General features: G+C 48.9%; 1 protein-coding gene across 1 annotated transcript in view; it reads right to left on the bottom strand.

Annotated features, from left to right (window-relative positions):
• Nucleotides 1-18,493, bottom strand: part of LOC110511319 (cyclin-dependent kinase-like 1) — a 37,220-nt gene that overhangs the window by 14,249 nt on the left and 4,478 nt on the right. Inside the window, exons 4-8 of the mRNA XM_036961882.2 lie at nt 10,019-10,091; nt 9,753-9,843; nt 5,059-5,259; nt 4,857-4,939; nt 2,179-2,235 (exon numbers count right to left, since the gene is read on the bottom strand). Coding sequence (XP_036817777.2) covers nt 2,179-2,235; nt 4,857-4,939; nt 5,059-5,259; nt 9,753-9,843; nt 10,019-10,091 — 505 coding nt within the window. The remainder of the gene's footprint in view (nt 1-2,178; nt 2,236-4,856; nt 4,940-5,058; nt 5,260-9,752; nt 9,844-10,018; nt 10,092-18,493) is intronic.

The following is an 18,493-nucleotide window of genomic DNA, read 5'->3' as shown; positions in this document are numbered from 1 at the left end:
TGATTTGTTTAATAAAATGTGGGTTACTACATAATTCCATATGTGTTATTTCATAGTTTTGATGTCTTCACTATTATTCTACAATGAAGAAACTAGTGAAAATAAAGAAAAACCCTTGAATGAGTAGGTGTGCCCAAACTTTCGACTGGTACTGTAGGTAGGGGTAAAGTGACAACGCATAGATAATAAACAGCGAGTAGCAGCGGGGGGGGGGGGGGGGGGCCTTCCTCTGACAATGCAGAGCAGTTGCCTTTCCAGGCGGTGATGCAACTGGTCGGGATGCTCTCGGTGGTGGAGCTGTAGAATTTTTTGAGGATCTGGGGACCCATGCCAAATCTTTTCAGTCTCCTGAGGGGGAATAGGTGTTCTCGTGCCCTCTTCACGACTGTCTTGGTGTGTTTGGAGCATGATAGTTTGTTGGTGATGTGGACACCAAGGAACTTGAAACTCTAGACACATTCTACTACAGCCCCGTCGATGTTCGGCCCTCCTTTTCTTGTAGTCCACGATCAGCTCCTTTGTCTTGATCACATTGAGGGAGAGGTTGTTGTCTTGGCACCACTAAAGCAGGAAGTACGAGTGACTTACTCAATATGGAAGTTGCAAGTCTCTGACCTCCTCCCTATAGGCTGTCTCATCATTGTCGGTGATCAGGCCTAACACTGTTGTGCCATCAGCAAACTTAATGATGGTGTTGGAGTCGTGCTTGGCCACGCAGTTGTGTGCGAACAGGGAGTACAGGAGGGAACTGAGCACGCACCCCTGAGGGGCCCCAGTGTTGAAGATCAGCATGGCAGATGTGTTGTTGCCTACCCTTACCACCTGGTGGCGGCCCATCGGGGAGTCCAGGATCAAGTTGCAAAGGGAGGTATTTAGTCCAAGGGTCCTTAGCTTAGTGATGAGCTTTGAGGGCACTATGGTATTGAACACTGAGCTGCAGTAAATGAATAGCATTCTCACATAGGTGTTCCTTTTTCCAAGTGGGAAAGAGTAGTGTGGAGTGCGATTGAGATTACGTCATCACGCCCGTGCTTCCCGGAATTGTTTTAAGTCTGTGCTTGCAAAACAGCCCTGTAGTGTAGCATCCGCGTCATCTTACCACTTCCATATTGAGTAAGTCACTCGTACTTCCTGCTTTAGTTGTTGCGTGTAAGCAGGAATCAGGAAGATAGAATTATGGTCAGATTTGCCAAAAGTAGCGTGAGAGAGAGCTTTGTATCGACCTCTGTGTGGAGTTAAGGTGGTCTAGACACGTGACATGTTGGAAGAAATTAGATCAAGTGGATTTAAGTTTGCCTGCATTAACGTCCCCGGCCACTAGGAGCGCCACTTCTGGATGAGTGTTTTCCTGTTTGCTTCTGGCCTTATACAGCTGATTGAGTGGCCTGACACAGTTAATTGAGTGCAGTCTTAGTGCCAGAATCAGTTTGTGTGGTAAATAGACAGCTCCGAAAAAAATATACATGAAAACTCTCTTGGTAGATAGTGTGGTCTGCAGTTTATCATGAGGTACTCTACCTCAGGCGAGCAATACCTCGAGACCTCTTTGATATTAGACATCATGACAAATAGACACACACTACCACCCCTCGTCTTAAAAGACGTAGCTGTTCTGTCCTGCCGATGCACGGAAAACCCAGCCAATTGTACATTATTTGTGTTGTCATTCAGCCAAGATTTCAGCAAAACATACGATATTACAGTTTATAATGTCCATTGGTAGGATAGTCTCGAGCGGAGATCATCCAGTTTATTCTCCAGTGATTGCACGTTGGCCAATAGAACAGATGGTAGAGGCGGGTTATGCACTTGCCGACAAATTCTCACAAGGCACCCCGATCTCCGCCCCCAGTATTTCCATCTTTTCCACACGCGAATGACGGGGATTTGGGCCTGGTCTCGGAGAAGCCGTATATCCTTTGCGTCGGACTCATTAAAGAAAAAATATTTTTCCAGTTGAGGTGAGTAATCGCTGTTCTGATATAAAGAATCTCTTTTCGGTTATAAGAGATGGTAGCAACAACATTATGTACAGACAATGCGGGGGAAAAAACAGCACAGGTCGTTAGGAGCCAGTACAACGGTAGCCATTCCCTCCGGCGCCATTATTCTCTACACAGTCAGTCAGTCAGTCAGTCAATCACCAGATATTACTAACGGTAGGTATAAAGCACAGACCTTCATGACAGTGAGAGCGTGAGAGGACACACCATGGAAGCGTTTCTCCAGGGGCTCCTACAGAGAGAGCAGAGTATAATCAAGCAAAATACTATACTGTCAACAGTGATATGATGTTATCAACAGAAAGTGATATGATGTTATTAATAGACTTGATATAAAATTAGATAACATTGGAACCGTACCGAAGTGTCTGGCTAGGCCAGGGGATATAGTAATAAAGTTAGTTATAGTATAGCATAGTATAGCATAGTATATATAGTTAGGTACCATAGTATCTGGCTAGGCCAGGGGATATAGTAATAATGTTAGTTATAGTATAGTATAGCATAGTATATATAGTTAGGTACCATAGTGTCTGGCTAGGCCAGGGGATATAGTAATAAAGTTAGTTATAGTATAGCATAGTATAGCATAGTATATATAGTTAGGTACCATAGTGTCTGGCTAGGCCAGGGGATATAGTAATAAAGTTAGTTATAGTATAGTATAGCATAGTATAGCATAGTACAGTATAGTATAGCATAGTATAGCATAGTATAGTATAGCATAGTATAGCATAGCATAGCATAGTATAGTATAGTATAGTATAGTTACCGTAGTATCTGGCTAGGCCAGGGGATATAGTAATAAAGTTAGTTATAGTATAGTATAGTATAGTATAGTATAGTATAGTATAGTATAGTATAGCATAGTACAGTATAGTATAGCATAGTATAGTATAGTGTAGCTTAGTATAGCATAGCATAGCATAGTATAGTATAGTTACCGTAGTATCTGGCTAGGCCAGGGGATATAGTAATATTGTTAGTTATAGTATAGAAAAGTTTAGTACAGTATAGTGTATATATAGTTAGGTACCATAGTGTCTGGCTAGGCCAAGGGATATAGTAATATAGTTAGTTATAGTATAGTATTTATAGTATAGTACAGTATATATAGTTAGGTACCATAGTGTCTGGCTAGGCCAGGTTATATAGTAATATAGTTAGTTATAGTATTTATAGTACAGTATAGTATAGTATCTCAAGTAAGGTACCATAGTGTCTGGCTAGTTTAGGGGATTTAGAAATATAGTTAGTTATAGTATACAGTACCAGTCAAAAGTTGGGACACAGCTACTCATTCAAGGGTTTTCTTTATTTTTACTATTTTCTACACTATAGAATAATAGTGAAGACATCAAAACTATGAAATTATACAAATGGAATCAAGTAGAAACCCAAAAAAAGTGTTACAAAAATCCAAATATATTTGAGATTCTTCAAAGTAGCCACCCGTTGCCTTGATGAGAGCTTTCCAAACTCTTGGCATTCTCTCAACCAGCTTCACCTGGAATGCTTTTCCAACAGTCTTGAAGGAGTTCCAACATATGCTGAGCACTTGTTGCCTGCTTTTCCTTCACTCCGCGTTCCGACTCATCCCAAAACATCTCAATTGCATTGAGGTCAGGTGATTGTGGAGGCCAGGTCATCTGATGCAGCCCTCCATCACTGTCCTTCTTGGTCAAATAGCCCTTACACAGCCTGGAGGTATGTTGGGTCATTGTCCTTTTGAAAAACAAATGATTGTCCCACTAAGCACAAACCAGATGGGATGGCGTATCACTGCAGAATGCTGTAGTATCCATGCTGGTTAATTGTGCCTTTAATTCTAAATAAAACACTGACAGTACCACCAATAAAGCACCCCCACACCATCACACCTCCTCCTCCATGCTTCACGGTGGGAACCACACATACGGAGATCTGTTTACCTACTCTGCGTCTCACAAAGATATGCTGGTTGGATCCAAAAATCAAACATTTGGACTCATCAGACCAAAGGATAGATTTCCACCTCTCTAATGTCCATTGCTCGTGTTTCTTGGCCCAAGCAAGTCTCTTCTTATTATTGCTGTCCTTTAGTAGTGGTTTCTATGCAACAATTCGACCATGAAGGACTGATTCATGCAGTCTCCTCTGAACAGTTGATATTGAGATGTGTCTGTTACTTGAACTCTGTGAAGCATTTATTTGGGCTGGAATTTCTGAGGCTGGTAACTCTAATGAACGTATCCTCTGGAGCAGAGGTAACTCTGAGAGGTCATCATGAGATACAGTTTCATCACAGCGCTTGATGGTTTTTGTGACTGCACTTGGAAGAAACTTTCAAAGTTCTTGACATTTTCCGGATTGACTGGCCTTCATGTCTTAAAATAATGATGACCTGTCATTTCTCTTTGCCATAATATAGACTTGGTCTTTAACCAAATAGGGCTTCTGTATACCCCCCCCCCCACACACCTTTTCACAACACAACTGATTGGCTAAAACACATTAAGAAGAACTTTTAACAAGGCACACCTGTTAATTGAAATGCATTCCAGGTGACTACCTCGTGGAGATGGTTGAGATAATGCCAAGAGTGTGCAAAGCAGTCATCAAGGCAAAGGGTGACTACTTTGAAGAATCTCATATATTTTTTTGAGTTGTTTAACACTTTTTGGTTACTACATGATTCCATATTTGTTATTTCATAGTTTTGATGTCTTCACTATTATTCTACAATGTAGAAAATAGTTAAAAAATAAAGGAAAACCCCTTGAATGAATAGGTGAGTCCAAAATGTTGACTGGTACTGTATATAAATAAATAATATTTTAATAGTAGTATATAAATATATAAATAGTTAGGTACCGTGGTGTCAGGCTCGGGGATGCTGACTCCACTGAAGAACACGTTGGATCGGAACACCTGCTGGTGACGAGGGATCAGGTCACCTGATGTGGTCAGAACGGAGGTTATCACAGGTAGCGGACAACATAAAGCAAAAACAACAAACAGTTGTCGTTTGTAAAAATTAACCTTGACAATACATTGGCTCCTTCTCACTGTGTACCTAGAGTGCTTCTGATGAGGTAGAGCTGGTCAACGTCAGAGCGTCCAGGCCAGAGAGGGTTTCCATGGAGTAGCTCAGCGAATACACAGCCCAGCGCCCAGAGGTCCACCGGGGCTCCATACTGAGTATCACCCACCAGGAGCTCTGGAGCCCTGTACCACCGAGTAGCCACATAGTCTGTATAGTCATCACCTGGCCCCGCTGAACACAGAGAGAGACATCGAATAACATGTACAGTACATTACACAGCGAGAGAGAGAGAGAGACATCAAATAACATGTCAATTACACTGAGAGAGCAAGAGAGAGAGAGACATTGAATAACATGTACATTACACAGAGAGAGAGAGAGAGAGAGAGAGAGAGAGAGAGAGACATTGAATAACATGTCAATTACACTGAGAGAGCAAGAGAGAGAGAGAGAAAGAGAGAGAGAGACATTGAATAACATGTACATTACACAGAGAGAGAGAGAGAGAGAGAGAGAGAGAGAGAGAGACATTGAATAACATGTAAATTACACTGAGAGAGCAAGAGAGAGAGAGAGACATTGAATAACATGTACATTACACACAGAGAGTGTCACGCTGGTATAAAGGATTAGGAGACGGCCGCAGGAATACATAATGTTTTTTTAATACGGCCCCTAAAAAACACGTATACAAAAACACTGGGATGTACCCAAAGAAAAGAACGAGGGTAAAGCTCATAGAACGACACGGGACGAGACCCGTAATACACAACGCGCAAAACGCGCAGCACAGAAGCTGAAAGAACGCATAGGTACTCACACCACCAACGCATAGGTACTCACACAACCAACACACAACCAACGGACATGGGAACAACAACCAACGCTTAGGTACTCACACCACCAACGCATAGGTACTCACACAACCAACACATAGGTACTCACACCACCAACACATAGGTACTCACACCACCAACGCATAGGTACTCACACCACCTACACATAGGTACTCACACAACCAACGGACATGGGAACAACAACCAACGCATAGGTACTCACACCACCAACGGACATGGGAACAACAACCAACGCATAGGTACTCACACCACCAACGCATAGGTACTCACACCACCAACACATAGGTACTCACACCACCAACGCATAGGTACTCACACCACCAACACATAGGTACTCACACCACCTACACATAGGTACTCACACAACCAACGGACATGGGAACAACAACCAACGCATAGGTACTCACACCACCAACGCATAGGTACTCACACCACCAACACATAGGTACTCACACCACCAACGCATAGGTACTCACACCACCAACACATAGGAACTCACACCACCAACACATAGGAACTCACACCACCAACGGACATGGGAACAACACCCGACAAGGATAAATGGGGAACAGAGGGCACATATATAACATACTTAACAGGGGAAATGGGAACCAGATGTGCCTAATCGGCAGGGTAGCCTAGTGGTTAGAGCGTTGGACTAGTAACCGGAAGGTTGTGAGTTCAAACCCCCGAGCTGACAAGGTACAAATCTGTCGTTCTGCCCCTGAACAGGCAGTTAACCCACTGTTCCCAGGCCGTCATTGAAAATAAGAATTTGTTCTTAACTGACTTGCCTGGTTAAATAAAGGTAAAATAAAAAAATAAAAATAAAAATCAGACAAGACAGTCCGGGGTTGATGATAATGAATCCAGTTCAGTGAAGCCGGTGACGTCGACCTCCGGAACAAGCAGCAGTACCAGGGGGATCCGTGACAGTACACCCCCCCCCCCCCCCACCCCACCCCCACCCCCACCGAAGCGGGATGACATCGGCCTCGGGAACGACCACAAGGTCACGGTGCTGGTCGGTCCGGGCGGCGACGGTGAAAATCCCTGGTCAGCGAAGCGTCCAAGATGTCCACCGCATCAACCCAGCACCGCTCTTCTGGGCCGTACCGCTCCCAGTCAATGAAGTGCTGGAGACACCCCCCTCCCCGATGCCTCGAATCCAGGACCTCACGGACCGAATACGCCAGACCTCCCTCGATGACTAATATGTAAAACAGAACTGACATGGCAGGCGAAACCCCGAGGACAAACCACCACCCCCCCCCCTAAAAAAATGTCAGCCTACCACTGTTTTCAATGGCTGTCACTTTTATTATAAGGCCAAATCCTCCCAGATTGCAGTTCCTAGGGCTTCCACTAGATGTCAACAGTCTTTAGGAAGAGTTTCATGCTGGGTTTTGGAAAAATGAGCTAGAAGTTGTAGTTTTTCTAAGTGGCATCCATTTTGGCTGTAGTGTTTCCAAGCGCGTGGATGAAAGAGTGTTCTTTGTTATTTATCTCCCGTAATGAACATACTTTTCTTAGTCTTAAATTGTGTAGTTTATTTTCATATTAAGGTACCTAAGGTTTGATTATAAACGTTGTTTGACTTGTTTGGATAAGTTTATTAGTAACGTTTGGGATTATATAATAATTAATAATTTTGTATGACATGTCCTCTCGGGAGGGCTGCGTCAGACAACAGGTCGATGGTACAGTCCCAGGTGCGAAGGGAGGAGCACAGTCTGGACTTTCCACTGTAGTGGTATTGACAGACACTGTGAGACACCTCCCCTGACACTCCTGCGACCAACCCAGCTGTCTCCTCACGGACCAGGAAATAACTGGGTTATGCAAACTCAACCAGGGGAGACCTAAAACAATGGGGTGCGTGGGGCTGTTTATAATGAAGAAGGTGATCTGTTATGAATGATTGTCCTGGGTCAGCAAAGAAACAGGAACAATAATGTGATGTACGAGCTCTGTCCCTATTGGACGATTATCCAGGGCTCGAACCAGAATGGGTGACTCTAGGGGAACCAAAGGGATGCCTAATGCAGTGGCCATCTAAAAAATTCCCGGCAGCTCCGGAATCAATCAGAGCTAATGGGAGTGAAGGGCTAGGGTACACAGGGAATTTAAAGGGAAAACACACGGGTTGATTTGACAGACGGGGTTGATGATAATGAATCCAGTTCAGTGAAGCCTAGAAGGCCGGTGACGTCATGAACTGGTGAACAGAACGAGCAGCAGTACTAAGGGGATCCGAGAGAGAGAGAGAGAGAGAGAGAGAGAGATAGAGAGAGAGAGAGAGAGACTGGTTAGCTGACTGGCTGAAGTTTCTGACTCACTGACACCGGGTGACTGGCTGACTGATTGGCTAAGTGGCTGGATAGCTGACTGACTGGCTAGCTGACTGACTGACCGGCTGACTGGCTAGCTGACTGACTGACTGACTGACTGGCTAGCTGACTGACTGAACAGCTGACTGGCTAGCTGATTGGCTGACTGGCTGGCTGACTGAATGTACTAGGGGGATCCGAGAGAGAGAGAGAGAGAGAGAGAGAGAGAGAGAGACCGACTGACTGGCTAGCTGGCTGACTGACTGACTGACTGGCTGACTGATTGGCTAACTGGCTGGATAGCTGACTGACTGGCTAGCTGACTGACTGACCGGCTGACTGGCTAGCTGACTGGCTGACTGACTGACCGGCTGACTGGCTAGCTGACTGGCTAACTGACTGGCTAGCTGACTGACTGAACAGCTGACTGGCTAGCTGATTGGCTGACCGGCTAGCTGACTGGCTGACTGACCAGCTGACTTGCTAGCTGACTGAATGACTGGCTGATTGGCTGACTGGCTGACTGACTGACCGGCTAGCTGACTGGATGACTAGCCGACTGACTGGCTAGCTGACTGCCTAACTGGCTGATTGGCTAGCTGACAGGCTGACTGGCTAGCTGACTGTCTAAATGGCTAGCTGACTGGCTGACTGGCTAGCTGACTGCTTAACTGGCTGACTGGCTAGCTGACTGGCTAGCTGACTGGCTAGCGGACTGCTTAACTGGCTGACTGGCTCACTGACTGGCTAGCTGACTGGCTGACTGGCTAGCTGACTGGCTGACTGGCTAGCTGACTGGCTGGCTGACTGGCTAGCTGACTAGCTAACTGGCTAGCTGACTGGCTAGCTGACTGGCTGACTGGCTAGCTGACTGGCTAGCTGACTGGCTGACTGGCTAGCTGACTGGCTAGCTGACTGGCTGACTGGCTGACTGGCTATCTGACTGGCTAGCTGACTGGCTGACTGGCTAGCTGACTGGCTAGCTGACTGGCTGACTGGCTAGCTGACTAGCTAGCTGACTGCCTAAATGGCTAACTGCCTAACTGGATGACTGGCTAGCTAACTGCTTAACTGACTGACCGGCTGACTGACTGGCTGACTGGCTAGCTGACTGGCTAGCTGACTGGCTAGCTGACTGGCTGACTGGCTAGCTGACTGGCTAGCTGACTGGCTGATTGGCTAACTGGATGAAGTTTCTGACTCACTGACTGCCTGTCTAACAGGCTGACTGGCCGGTTGACAGGCTGACTGGCCGGCTGACTGGCTAGCCAATTGGCTGACTGTTTAACAGGTTGACTGGCTGGTTCTTCTCCTCTCCTCTTCTCTCCTCCCTATACTTCCCTTCTGTGGAAGTGAGGAGACCAGAACAGCAGCTGATATCTTTAGGCTCCTTGTTGAATTAGTCATTAGAGAAACATAGAACGCTAAGCACACACAAACGTACTCACGGGCCGTGGTGTGTGTGTGTGTGTGTGTGTGTGTGTGTGTGTGTGTGTGTGTGTGTGTGTGTGTGCGTGTGCGCGTGTGTGTGACCTACTGAGGATCCTGGCGAATCCAAAGTCACAGAGTTTGATGACTCCTGTCTTGGTGAGGAGGATGTTCTCTGGCTTCACATCCCGATGAATACACTGAAACACACACACACACACACACACACACACACACACACACACACACACACACACACACAATTACAGAACTGAAAAGTAATATTGATGTCAATAAAGCTATGAAACAAAATAACTCAAAAGTTAAAAAGATAACCTTTCTAGACATTAGAAGTAAGAATTGGCTGAAACTAACGTTGTGTTTGTGGCAGAAGTTGACGGCCTGCAGCGTCTGCCACACTATGCTCTTCAGTTGAACCTCAGGGACCCTGGAGGAGACCAGAACGAACACACATGGGATGTTTTATAGAACAGACAGAGGTCAGAGGTTATAGAGGGATACTTAGTTCAGAAACACATACAGTTGAAGTCGGGAAGTTTACATACACTTAGGTTGGAGTCATTAAAACAAAACACATTTTTTTTTGTCAACAAACTATAGTTTTGGCAAGTGGGTTAGGACATCTACTTTGTGCATGACACAAGTCATTTTTCCAACAATTGTTTACAGACAGATTATTTCACTTATAATTCACTGTATCGCAATTCCACTGGGTCAGAAGTTTACATACGCTAAGTTGACTGTGTCTTTAAACAGCTTGGGAAATTCCAGAAAATGATGTCATGGCTTTAGAAGCTTCTGATAGGCTAATTGACACCATTTGAGTCAATTGGAGGTGTACCTGTGGATGTATTTCAAGGCCTACCTTCAAACTCAGTGCCACTTTACTTGACAAAAAAACAAAACAAGAAATCAGCCAAGACCTCAGAATATAAACTGTAGACCTCCACAAGACTAGTTCATCCTTGGGAGCAATTTCCAAATGCCTGAAGGTACCATGTTCATCTGTACAAACAATAGTATGAAAGTATAAATACCATGGGACCACGCAGCCATCATACTGCTCAGGAAGGAGACGCGTTCTGTCTTCTAGAGATGAACGTACTTTGGAGCGAAAATTGCAAATCAATCCCAGATTGGGGGGGTGGCAGCATCATGTTTTGGGGGTGCTTTGCTGCAGGAGGGACTGGTGCACTTCACAAAATAGATGGCAACATGAGGAAAGAAAATTATGTGGATATATTGAAGCAACATCTCAAGACATCAGTCAGGGAGTTAAAGCTTGGTCGCAAATGGGTCTTCCAAATGGACAATGACCCCAAGCATACTTCTAAAATTGTGGCAAAATGGCTTAAGGACAACAAAGTGAAGGTATTGGAGTGGCCATCACAAGCCCTGACTTCAATCCCTTAGAAATTTTGTGGGCAGAACTGAAAAAGCGTGTGGGAGCAAGAAGACATACAAACCTGACTCAGTTACACCAGCTCTGTCAGGAGGAATGGGCCAAAATTCACCCAACTTATTGTGGACAGAGAATTTTAACTAGGATTAAATGTCAGGAATTGTGAAAAACTGAGTTTCAATGTATTTGGCTCAAGTGTATGTAAACTTCTGACTCCAACTGTAATCACCATGATATGTAATGCTACTGTAAATTCATCATAATAATCATCATGATATGTAATGCTACTGTAAATTCATCATAATAATCATCATGATATGTAATGCTACTGTAAAGTCATCATAATAATCATCATGATATGTAATGCTACTGTAAATTCATCATAATAATCATCATAATAATCATCATGATATGTAATGCTACTGTAAATTCATCATAATAATCATCATGATATGTAATGCTACTGTAAATTCATCATAATAATCCTCATTATAATCATTGTGATATGTAATGCTACTGTAAAGTCATCATTATAATCATCGTGATATTGCTATGTTCTCAGATCCTTTCTCGTTACATCCAAACGGACTGCTGCTTTAAACAGTTCTCTATCACCCGGGCAACTGTATGCATGTCGCCCCTAGCAACCACAGCTTTTGTTTTCAGGGGCGGCTTGAGTTTCTGCTGCGTGGCATTCTGGGTAAAGGACCTGTAGTGAGGCAGCGAGGGAGGAAGCTTTCTCCTAACACAATACACACACTGCCCTTTGTCTTGGGAACGGAGAGTGTGTGGGGTAGAGGGGTGTCTGTGTGTTCTATAAAACGTCCCTGGAGGAGACCGTGTCCTGGTCTCCTCCAGGGTCCCTGGGGTTCAACTGAAGAGTATAGTGTGGCAGAGGCTGCAGGGCGTCAACTTCTGCCACGAAACACAACGTTCTGTTCTTGTCTAATGATATTCTGCATTATGTCCTTCTGTATTTACGTGTCATGTTTTGTGTTGGACCCCGGGAAGTGTAGCTGCTGCTTTCTGAACAGCTAATGGGGGGATCCCAATAAAATACCAAATACTTCTAATGTGCTAGAAAGGATTTCTTTTTAACTTTTGAGTTGTTTTGTATCATAGCTGTATTGACATCTATATTACTTTTCACTTCTGTAAAAGCGTGTGTGTGTGTGTGTGTGTGTGTGCGTGCATGCACAATGTGTCAATTAAAGTATGCTGACACAATACTTTTTCTTCTAACGTTCTCTGTCTTTAGTGTCTCTTAGCAACGGTCTCCCACCACGTAGTCCAAGACGCTGTTCCTCCTCTCTGTCCCTGCCTCTCATTCTGTCTGTCCCCTATCTTTCCTTCTCCCTCTCTTTCTCTGTCCCCCTTCTCCCCACTTCCCCACCCCCTACCTCATTCTGTCTGCCCCCCTATCTCTCCCAACCCCTACCTCATTCTCTCTGTCCCCGTATCTCTCCCAACCCCTACCTGTCACACCCTGACCATAGTTTACTTTGTATGTTTCTATGTTTTGGTTGGTCAGGGTGTGATCTGAGTGGGCATTCTATGTTACATGTCTAGTTTGTCCAGTTCTATGTTCGGCCTGATATGGTTCTCAATCAGAGGCAGGTGTTCGTCATTGTCTCTGATTGGGAACCATATTTAGGTAGCCTGGGTTTCACTGTGTGTTTGTGGGTGATTGTTCCTGTCTCTGTGTTCTCACCAGATAGGGCTGTTTAGGTTTTCGTTACGTTCTTTATTTTGTAGTGTTTGTATTGATTCGTGTTTTACGTTTGGTTAGTAAAACATGGATCGCAATCTACACGCTGCATTTTGGTCCGATCCTTGTTCTACCTCTTCATCAGAGGAGGAGATAGAAGAAAACCGTTACAGAATCACCCACCACCAACGGACCAAGCAGCGTGTCAACAGGCAGCAACAGCAGCGTAAAGAGGAATGGACATGGGAGGACGTTTTGGATGGCAAGGGCTGTTACACTTGGGAGGAGATACTGGCTGGAAGAGATCGCCTCCCATGGGAACAGGTGGAGGCACTTAGGAGAGCAGAGGCAGCCGGAGAGAGGAGCCGGCGATATGAGGGAACACGGCTGGCAAGGAAGCCCGAGAGGCAGCCTCAAAAATGTATTGGGGGGGGGGGGCTAACAGGGAGTATGGCTACGTCAGGTAGGAGACCTGCGCAAACTCCCTGTGCTTACCGGCGCGGTATATTCCAGCTCCGCGTGTCGGCCGGGCTAGATTGAGCGTCGAGCCTAATGCCATGAAGCCGGCTCTACGCAGCTGGTTACCAGTGCGTCTCCTTGGGCCGGCTTACATGGCACCAGCCTTGCGCTCGGTGTCTCCGGTTCGCCTGCATAGCCCAGTGCGGGCTATTCCACCTCGCCGCACTGGCAGGGCGACCGTGAGCATTCAACCAGGTAAGGTTGGGCAGGCTCGGCGCTCAAGAGCTCCAGTGCGCCTGCACGGTCCGGTCTACCCAGTACCACCTCCACACCCCAGCCCTCCGGTAGCAGCTCCCCGCACCAGGCTTCCTGTGCGTGTCCTCGGCCCAGTACCACCAGTGCCAGCACCACGCATCAGGCCTACAGTGCGCCTCGCCTGTCCAGCGCTGCCGGAGCCTTCCTCCTCTCCAGCGCTGTCGGGGTCTCCCGCCTGTCTAGCGCTGTTAGAGCCTTCCTTCTCTTCAGCACTGCCGGAGTCTCCCGCCTGTTCAGAACTGCCAATTTGCAAGGAGCTGCCAGTTTGCAAGGAGCTGCCAGTTTGCAAGGAGCTGCCAGTTTGCAAGGAGCTGCCAGTCTGCATAGAGCTGCCAGTCTGCAAGGAGCTGCCAGTCTGCAAGGAGCTGCCAGTCTGCAAGGAGCTGCCAGTCTGCATAGAGCTGCCAGTCTGCAAGGAGCTGCCAGTCTGCAAGGAGCCGCCAGAGCTGCCAGTCTGCAGGATGCCGCCAAAGCTGCCAGTCTGCAAGGAGCCGCCAGAGCTGCCAGTCTGCATGGAGCAGCCAGAGCTGCCAGTCAGCATGGAGCAGCCAGGGCCGCCAGTCAGCATGGAGCAGCCAGGGCCGCCAGTCAGCATGGAGCAGCCAGGGCCGCCAGTCAGCATGGAGCAGCCAGGGCCGCCAGTCAGCATGGAGCAGCCAGGGCCGCCAGTCAGCATGGAGCAGCCAGAGCAGCCAGTCAGCATGGAGCAGTCAGTCAGCATGGAGCAGCCAGAGCAGCCAGTCCGCATGGAGCAGCCAGAGCTGCCAGTCAGCATGGAGCAGCCAGTCAGCATGGAGCAGCCAGAGCTGCCAGTCAGCATGGAGCAGCCAGTCAGCATGGAGCAGCCAGAGCTGCCAGTCAGCATGGAGCAGCCAGTCAGCATGGAGCAGCCAGAGCTGCCAGTCGACCGGACTCTTCCAGATCTGCCAGTCGACCGGACTCTTCCAGATCTGCCAGTCGACCAGACTCTTCCAGATCTGCCAGTCGACCAGATCTGCCAGTCGACCAGACTCTTCCAGATCTGCCAGTCGACCAGACTCTTCCAGATCTGCCAGTCGACCAGACTCTTCCAGATCTGCCAGTCGACCAGACTCTTCCAGATCTGCCAGTCGACCAGACTCTTCCAGATCTGCCAGTCAACCAGACTCTTCCAGATCCGCCAGTCAGCCAGGATCTGCCAGAACCGCCAGCCAGCCAGGATCTGCCGGATCCAACTACCTGCCTGAGCTGCCTCTCAGTGCTGAGCTTCCTCTCAGTGTTGAGCTTCCTCTCAGTGCTGAGCTACCCATCAGTCCCGAGCTACCTCTGTCCCGAGCTGTCCTTCTGTTCCGAGCTGCCCCTCTGTCCCGAGCTGTCATTTAGGAGGGTAACCTATCTAGGGACGCTAAGGAGGTGGACTAAAACTATTATGGAGTGGGGTCCACGTCCAGCGCCAGAGCCGCCACCGCGGACAGATGCCCACCCTCCCCTATAGGTTCAGGTTTTGCGGCCGGAGTCCGCACCTTGGGGGGGGGGGGTACTGTCACACCCTGACCATAGTTTACTTTGTATGTTTCTATGTTTTGGTTGGTCAGGGTGTGATCTGAGTGGGCATTCTATGTTACATGTCTAGTTTGTCCAGTTCTATGTTCGGCCTGATATGGTTCTCAATCAGAGGCAGGTGTTCGTCATTGTCTCTGATTGGGAACCATATTTAGGTAGCCTGGGTTTCACTGTGTGTTTGTGGGTGATTGTTCCTGTCTATGTGTTTTCACCAGATAGGCTGTTTAGGTTTTCGTTACGTTCTTTATTTTGTAGTGTTTGTATTGATTCGTGTTTTACGTTTGGTTAGTAAAACATGGATCGCAATCTACACGCTGCATTTTGGTCCGATCCTTGTTCCACCTCTTCATCAGAGGAGGAGATAGAAGAAAACCGTTACAGAATCACCCACCACCAACGGACCAAGCAGCGTGTCAACAGGCAGCAACAGCAGCGTAAAGAGGAATGGACATGGGAGGACGTTTTGGATGGCAAGGGCTGTTACACTTGGGAGGAGATACTGGCTGGAAGAGATCGCCTCCCATGGGAACAGGTGGAGGCACTTAGGAGAGCAGAGGCAGCCGGAGAGAGGAGCCGGCGATATGAGGGAACACGGCTGGCAAGGAAGCCCGAGAGGCAGCCCCAAAAATGTATTGGGGGGGGGGGCTAACAGGGAGTATGGCTACGTCAGGTAGGAGACCTGCGCAAACTCCCTGTGCTTACCGGGGGGCTAGAGAGACCGGGCAGGCACCGTGTTATGCTGTGGTGCGCACGGTGTCTCCAGTGCGGGTGCATAGCCCGGCGCGGTATATTCCAGCTCCGCGTGTCGGCCGGGCTAGATTGAGCGTCGAGCCTAATGCCATGAAGCCGGCTCTACGCAGCTGGTTACCAGTGCGTCTCCTTGGGCCGGCTTACATGGCACCAGCCTTGCGCTTGGTGTCTCCGGTTCGCCTGCATAGCCCAGTGCGGGCTATTCCACCTCGCCGCACTGGCAGGGCGACCGTGAGCATTCAACCAGGTAAGGTTGGGCAGGCTCGGCGCTCAAGAGCTCCAGTGCGCCTGCACGGTCCGGTCTACCCAGTACCACCTCCACACCCCAGCCCTCCGGTAGCAGCTCCCCGCACCAGGCTTCCTGTGCGTGTCCTCGGCCCAGTACCACCAGTGCCAGCACCAGGCATCAGGCCTACAGTGCGCCTCGCCTGTCCAGCGCTGCCGGAGCTTTCCTCCTCTCCAGCGCTGTCGGGGTCTCCCGCCTGTCTAGCGCTGTTAGAGCCTTCCTTCTCTTCAGCACTGCCGGAGTCTCCCGCCTGTTCAGAACTGCCAATTTGCAAGGAGCTGCCAGTTTGCAAGGAGCTGCCAGTTTGCAAGGAGCTGCCAGTTTGCAAGGAGCTGCCAGTCTGCATAGAGCTGCCAGTCTGCATAGAGCTGCCAGTCTGCAAGGAGCTGCCAGTCTGCAAGGAGCTGCCAGTCTGCAAGGAGCTGCCAGTCTGCATAGAGCTGCCAGTCTGCAAGGAGCCGCCAGAGCTGCCAGTCTGCAGGATGCCGCCAAAGCTGCCAGTCTGCAAGGAGCCGCCAGAGCTGCCAGTCTGCATGGAGCAGCCAGAGCTGCCAGTCAGCATGGAGCAGCCAGGGCCGCCAGTCAGCATGGAGCAGCCAGGGCCGCCAGTCAGCATGGAGCAGCCAGGGCCGCCAGTCAGCATGGAGCAGCCAGGGCCGCCAGTCAGCATGGAGCAGCCAGAGCAGCCAGTCAGCATGGAGCAGTCAGTCAGCATGGAGCAGCCAGAGCAGCCAGTCCGCATGGAGCAGCCAGAGCTGCCAGTCAGCATGGAGCAGCCAGTCAGCATGGAGCAGCCAGAGCTGCCAGTCAGCATGGAGCAGCCAGTCAGCATGGAGCAGCCAGAGCTGCCAGTCAGCATGGAGCAGCCAGTCAGCATGGAGCAGCCAGAGCTGCCAGTCGACCGGACTCTTCCAGATCTGCCAGTCGACCGGACTCTTCCAGATCTGCCAGTCGACCAGACTCTTCCAGATCTGCCAGTCGACCAGACTCTTCCAGATCTGCCAGTCGACCAGATCTGCCAGTCGACCAGACTCTTCCAGATCTGCCAGTCGACCAGACTCTTCCAGATCTGCCAGTCGACCAGACTCTTCCAGATCTGCCAGTCGACCAGATCTGCCAGTCGACCAGACTCTTCCAGATCTGCCAGTCGACCAGACTCTTCCAGATCTGCCAGTCGACCAGACTCTTCCAGATCTGCCAGTCGACCAGACTCTTCCAGATCTGCCAGTCGACCAGACTCTTCCAGATCTGCCAGTCGACCAGACTCTTCCAGATCTGCCAGTCGACCAGACTCTTTCAGATCTGCCAGTCGACCAGACTCTTCCAGATCTGCCAGTCGACCAGATCTGCCAGTCGACCAGACTCTTCCAGATCTGCCAGTCGACCAGACTCTTCCAGATCTGCCAGTCGACCAGACTCTTCCAGATCTGCCAGTCGACCAGACTCTTCCAGATCTGCCAGTCGACCAGATCTGCCAGTCGACCAGACTCTTCCAGATCTGCCAGTCGACCAGACTCTTCCAGATCTGCCAGTCGACCAGACTCTTCCAGATCTGCCAGTCGACCAGACTCTTCCAGATCTGCCAGTTAACCAGACTCTTCCAGATCTGCCAGTCAACCAGACTCTTCCAGATCCGCCAGTCAGCCAGGATCTGCCAGAACCGCCAGCCAGCCAGGATCTGCCGGATCCAACTACCTGCCTGAGCTTCCTCTCAGTGCTGAGCTTCCTCTCAGTGCTGAGCTTCCTCTCAGTGCTGAGCTTCCTCTCAGTGCTGAGCTACCCATCAGTCCCGAGCTACCTCTGTCCCGAGCTGTCCTTCTGTTCCGAGCTGCCCCTCTGTCCCGAGCTGTCATTTAGGAGGGTAACCTATCTAGGGACGCTAAGGAGGTGGACTAAAACTATTATGGAGTGGGGTCCACGTCCAGCGCCAGAGCCGCCACCGCGGACAGATGCCCACCCACACCCTCCCCTATAGGTTCAGGTTTTGCGTCCAGAGTCCGCACCTTGGGGGGGGGGGGGGGGGTACTGTCACACCCTGACCATAGTTTACTTTGTATGTTTCTATGTTTTGGTTGGTCAGGGTGTGATCTGAGTGGGCATTCTATGTTACATGTCTAGTTTGTCCAGTTCTATGTTCGGCCTGATATGGTTCTCAATCAGAGGCAGGTGTTCGTCATTGTCTCTGATTGGGAACCATATTTAGGTAGCCTGGGTTTCACTGTGTGTCTGCCCCCGTATCTCATTCTGTCTGCCCCCGTATCTCTCCCAACCCCTACCTCATTCTGTCTGCCCCCCTATCTCTCCCAACCCCTACCTCATTCTCTCTGTCCCCGTATCTCTCCCAACCCCTACCTCATTCTGTCTGTC

The sequence above is a fragment of the Oncorhynchus mykiss genome, chromosome 24 (assembly GCF_057628025.1).
Source record: "Oncorhynchus mykiss isolate SJ-2025 chromosome 24, ASM5762802v1, whole genome shotgun sequence".
Classification (NCBI taxonomy): domain Eukaryota; kingdom Metazoa; phylum Chordata; class Actinopteri; order Salmoniformes; family Salmonidae; genus Oncorhynchus; species Oncorhynchus mykiss.
This window is presented reverse-complemented; position numbering and strand designations above follow the sequence as displayed.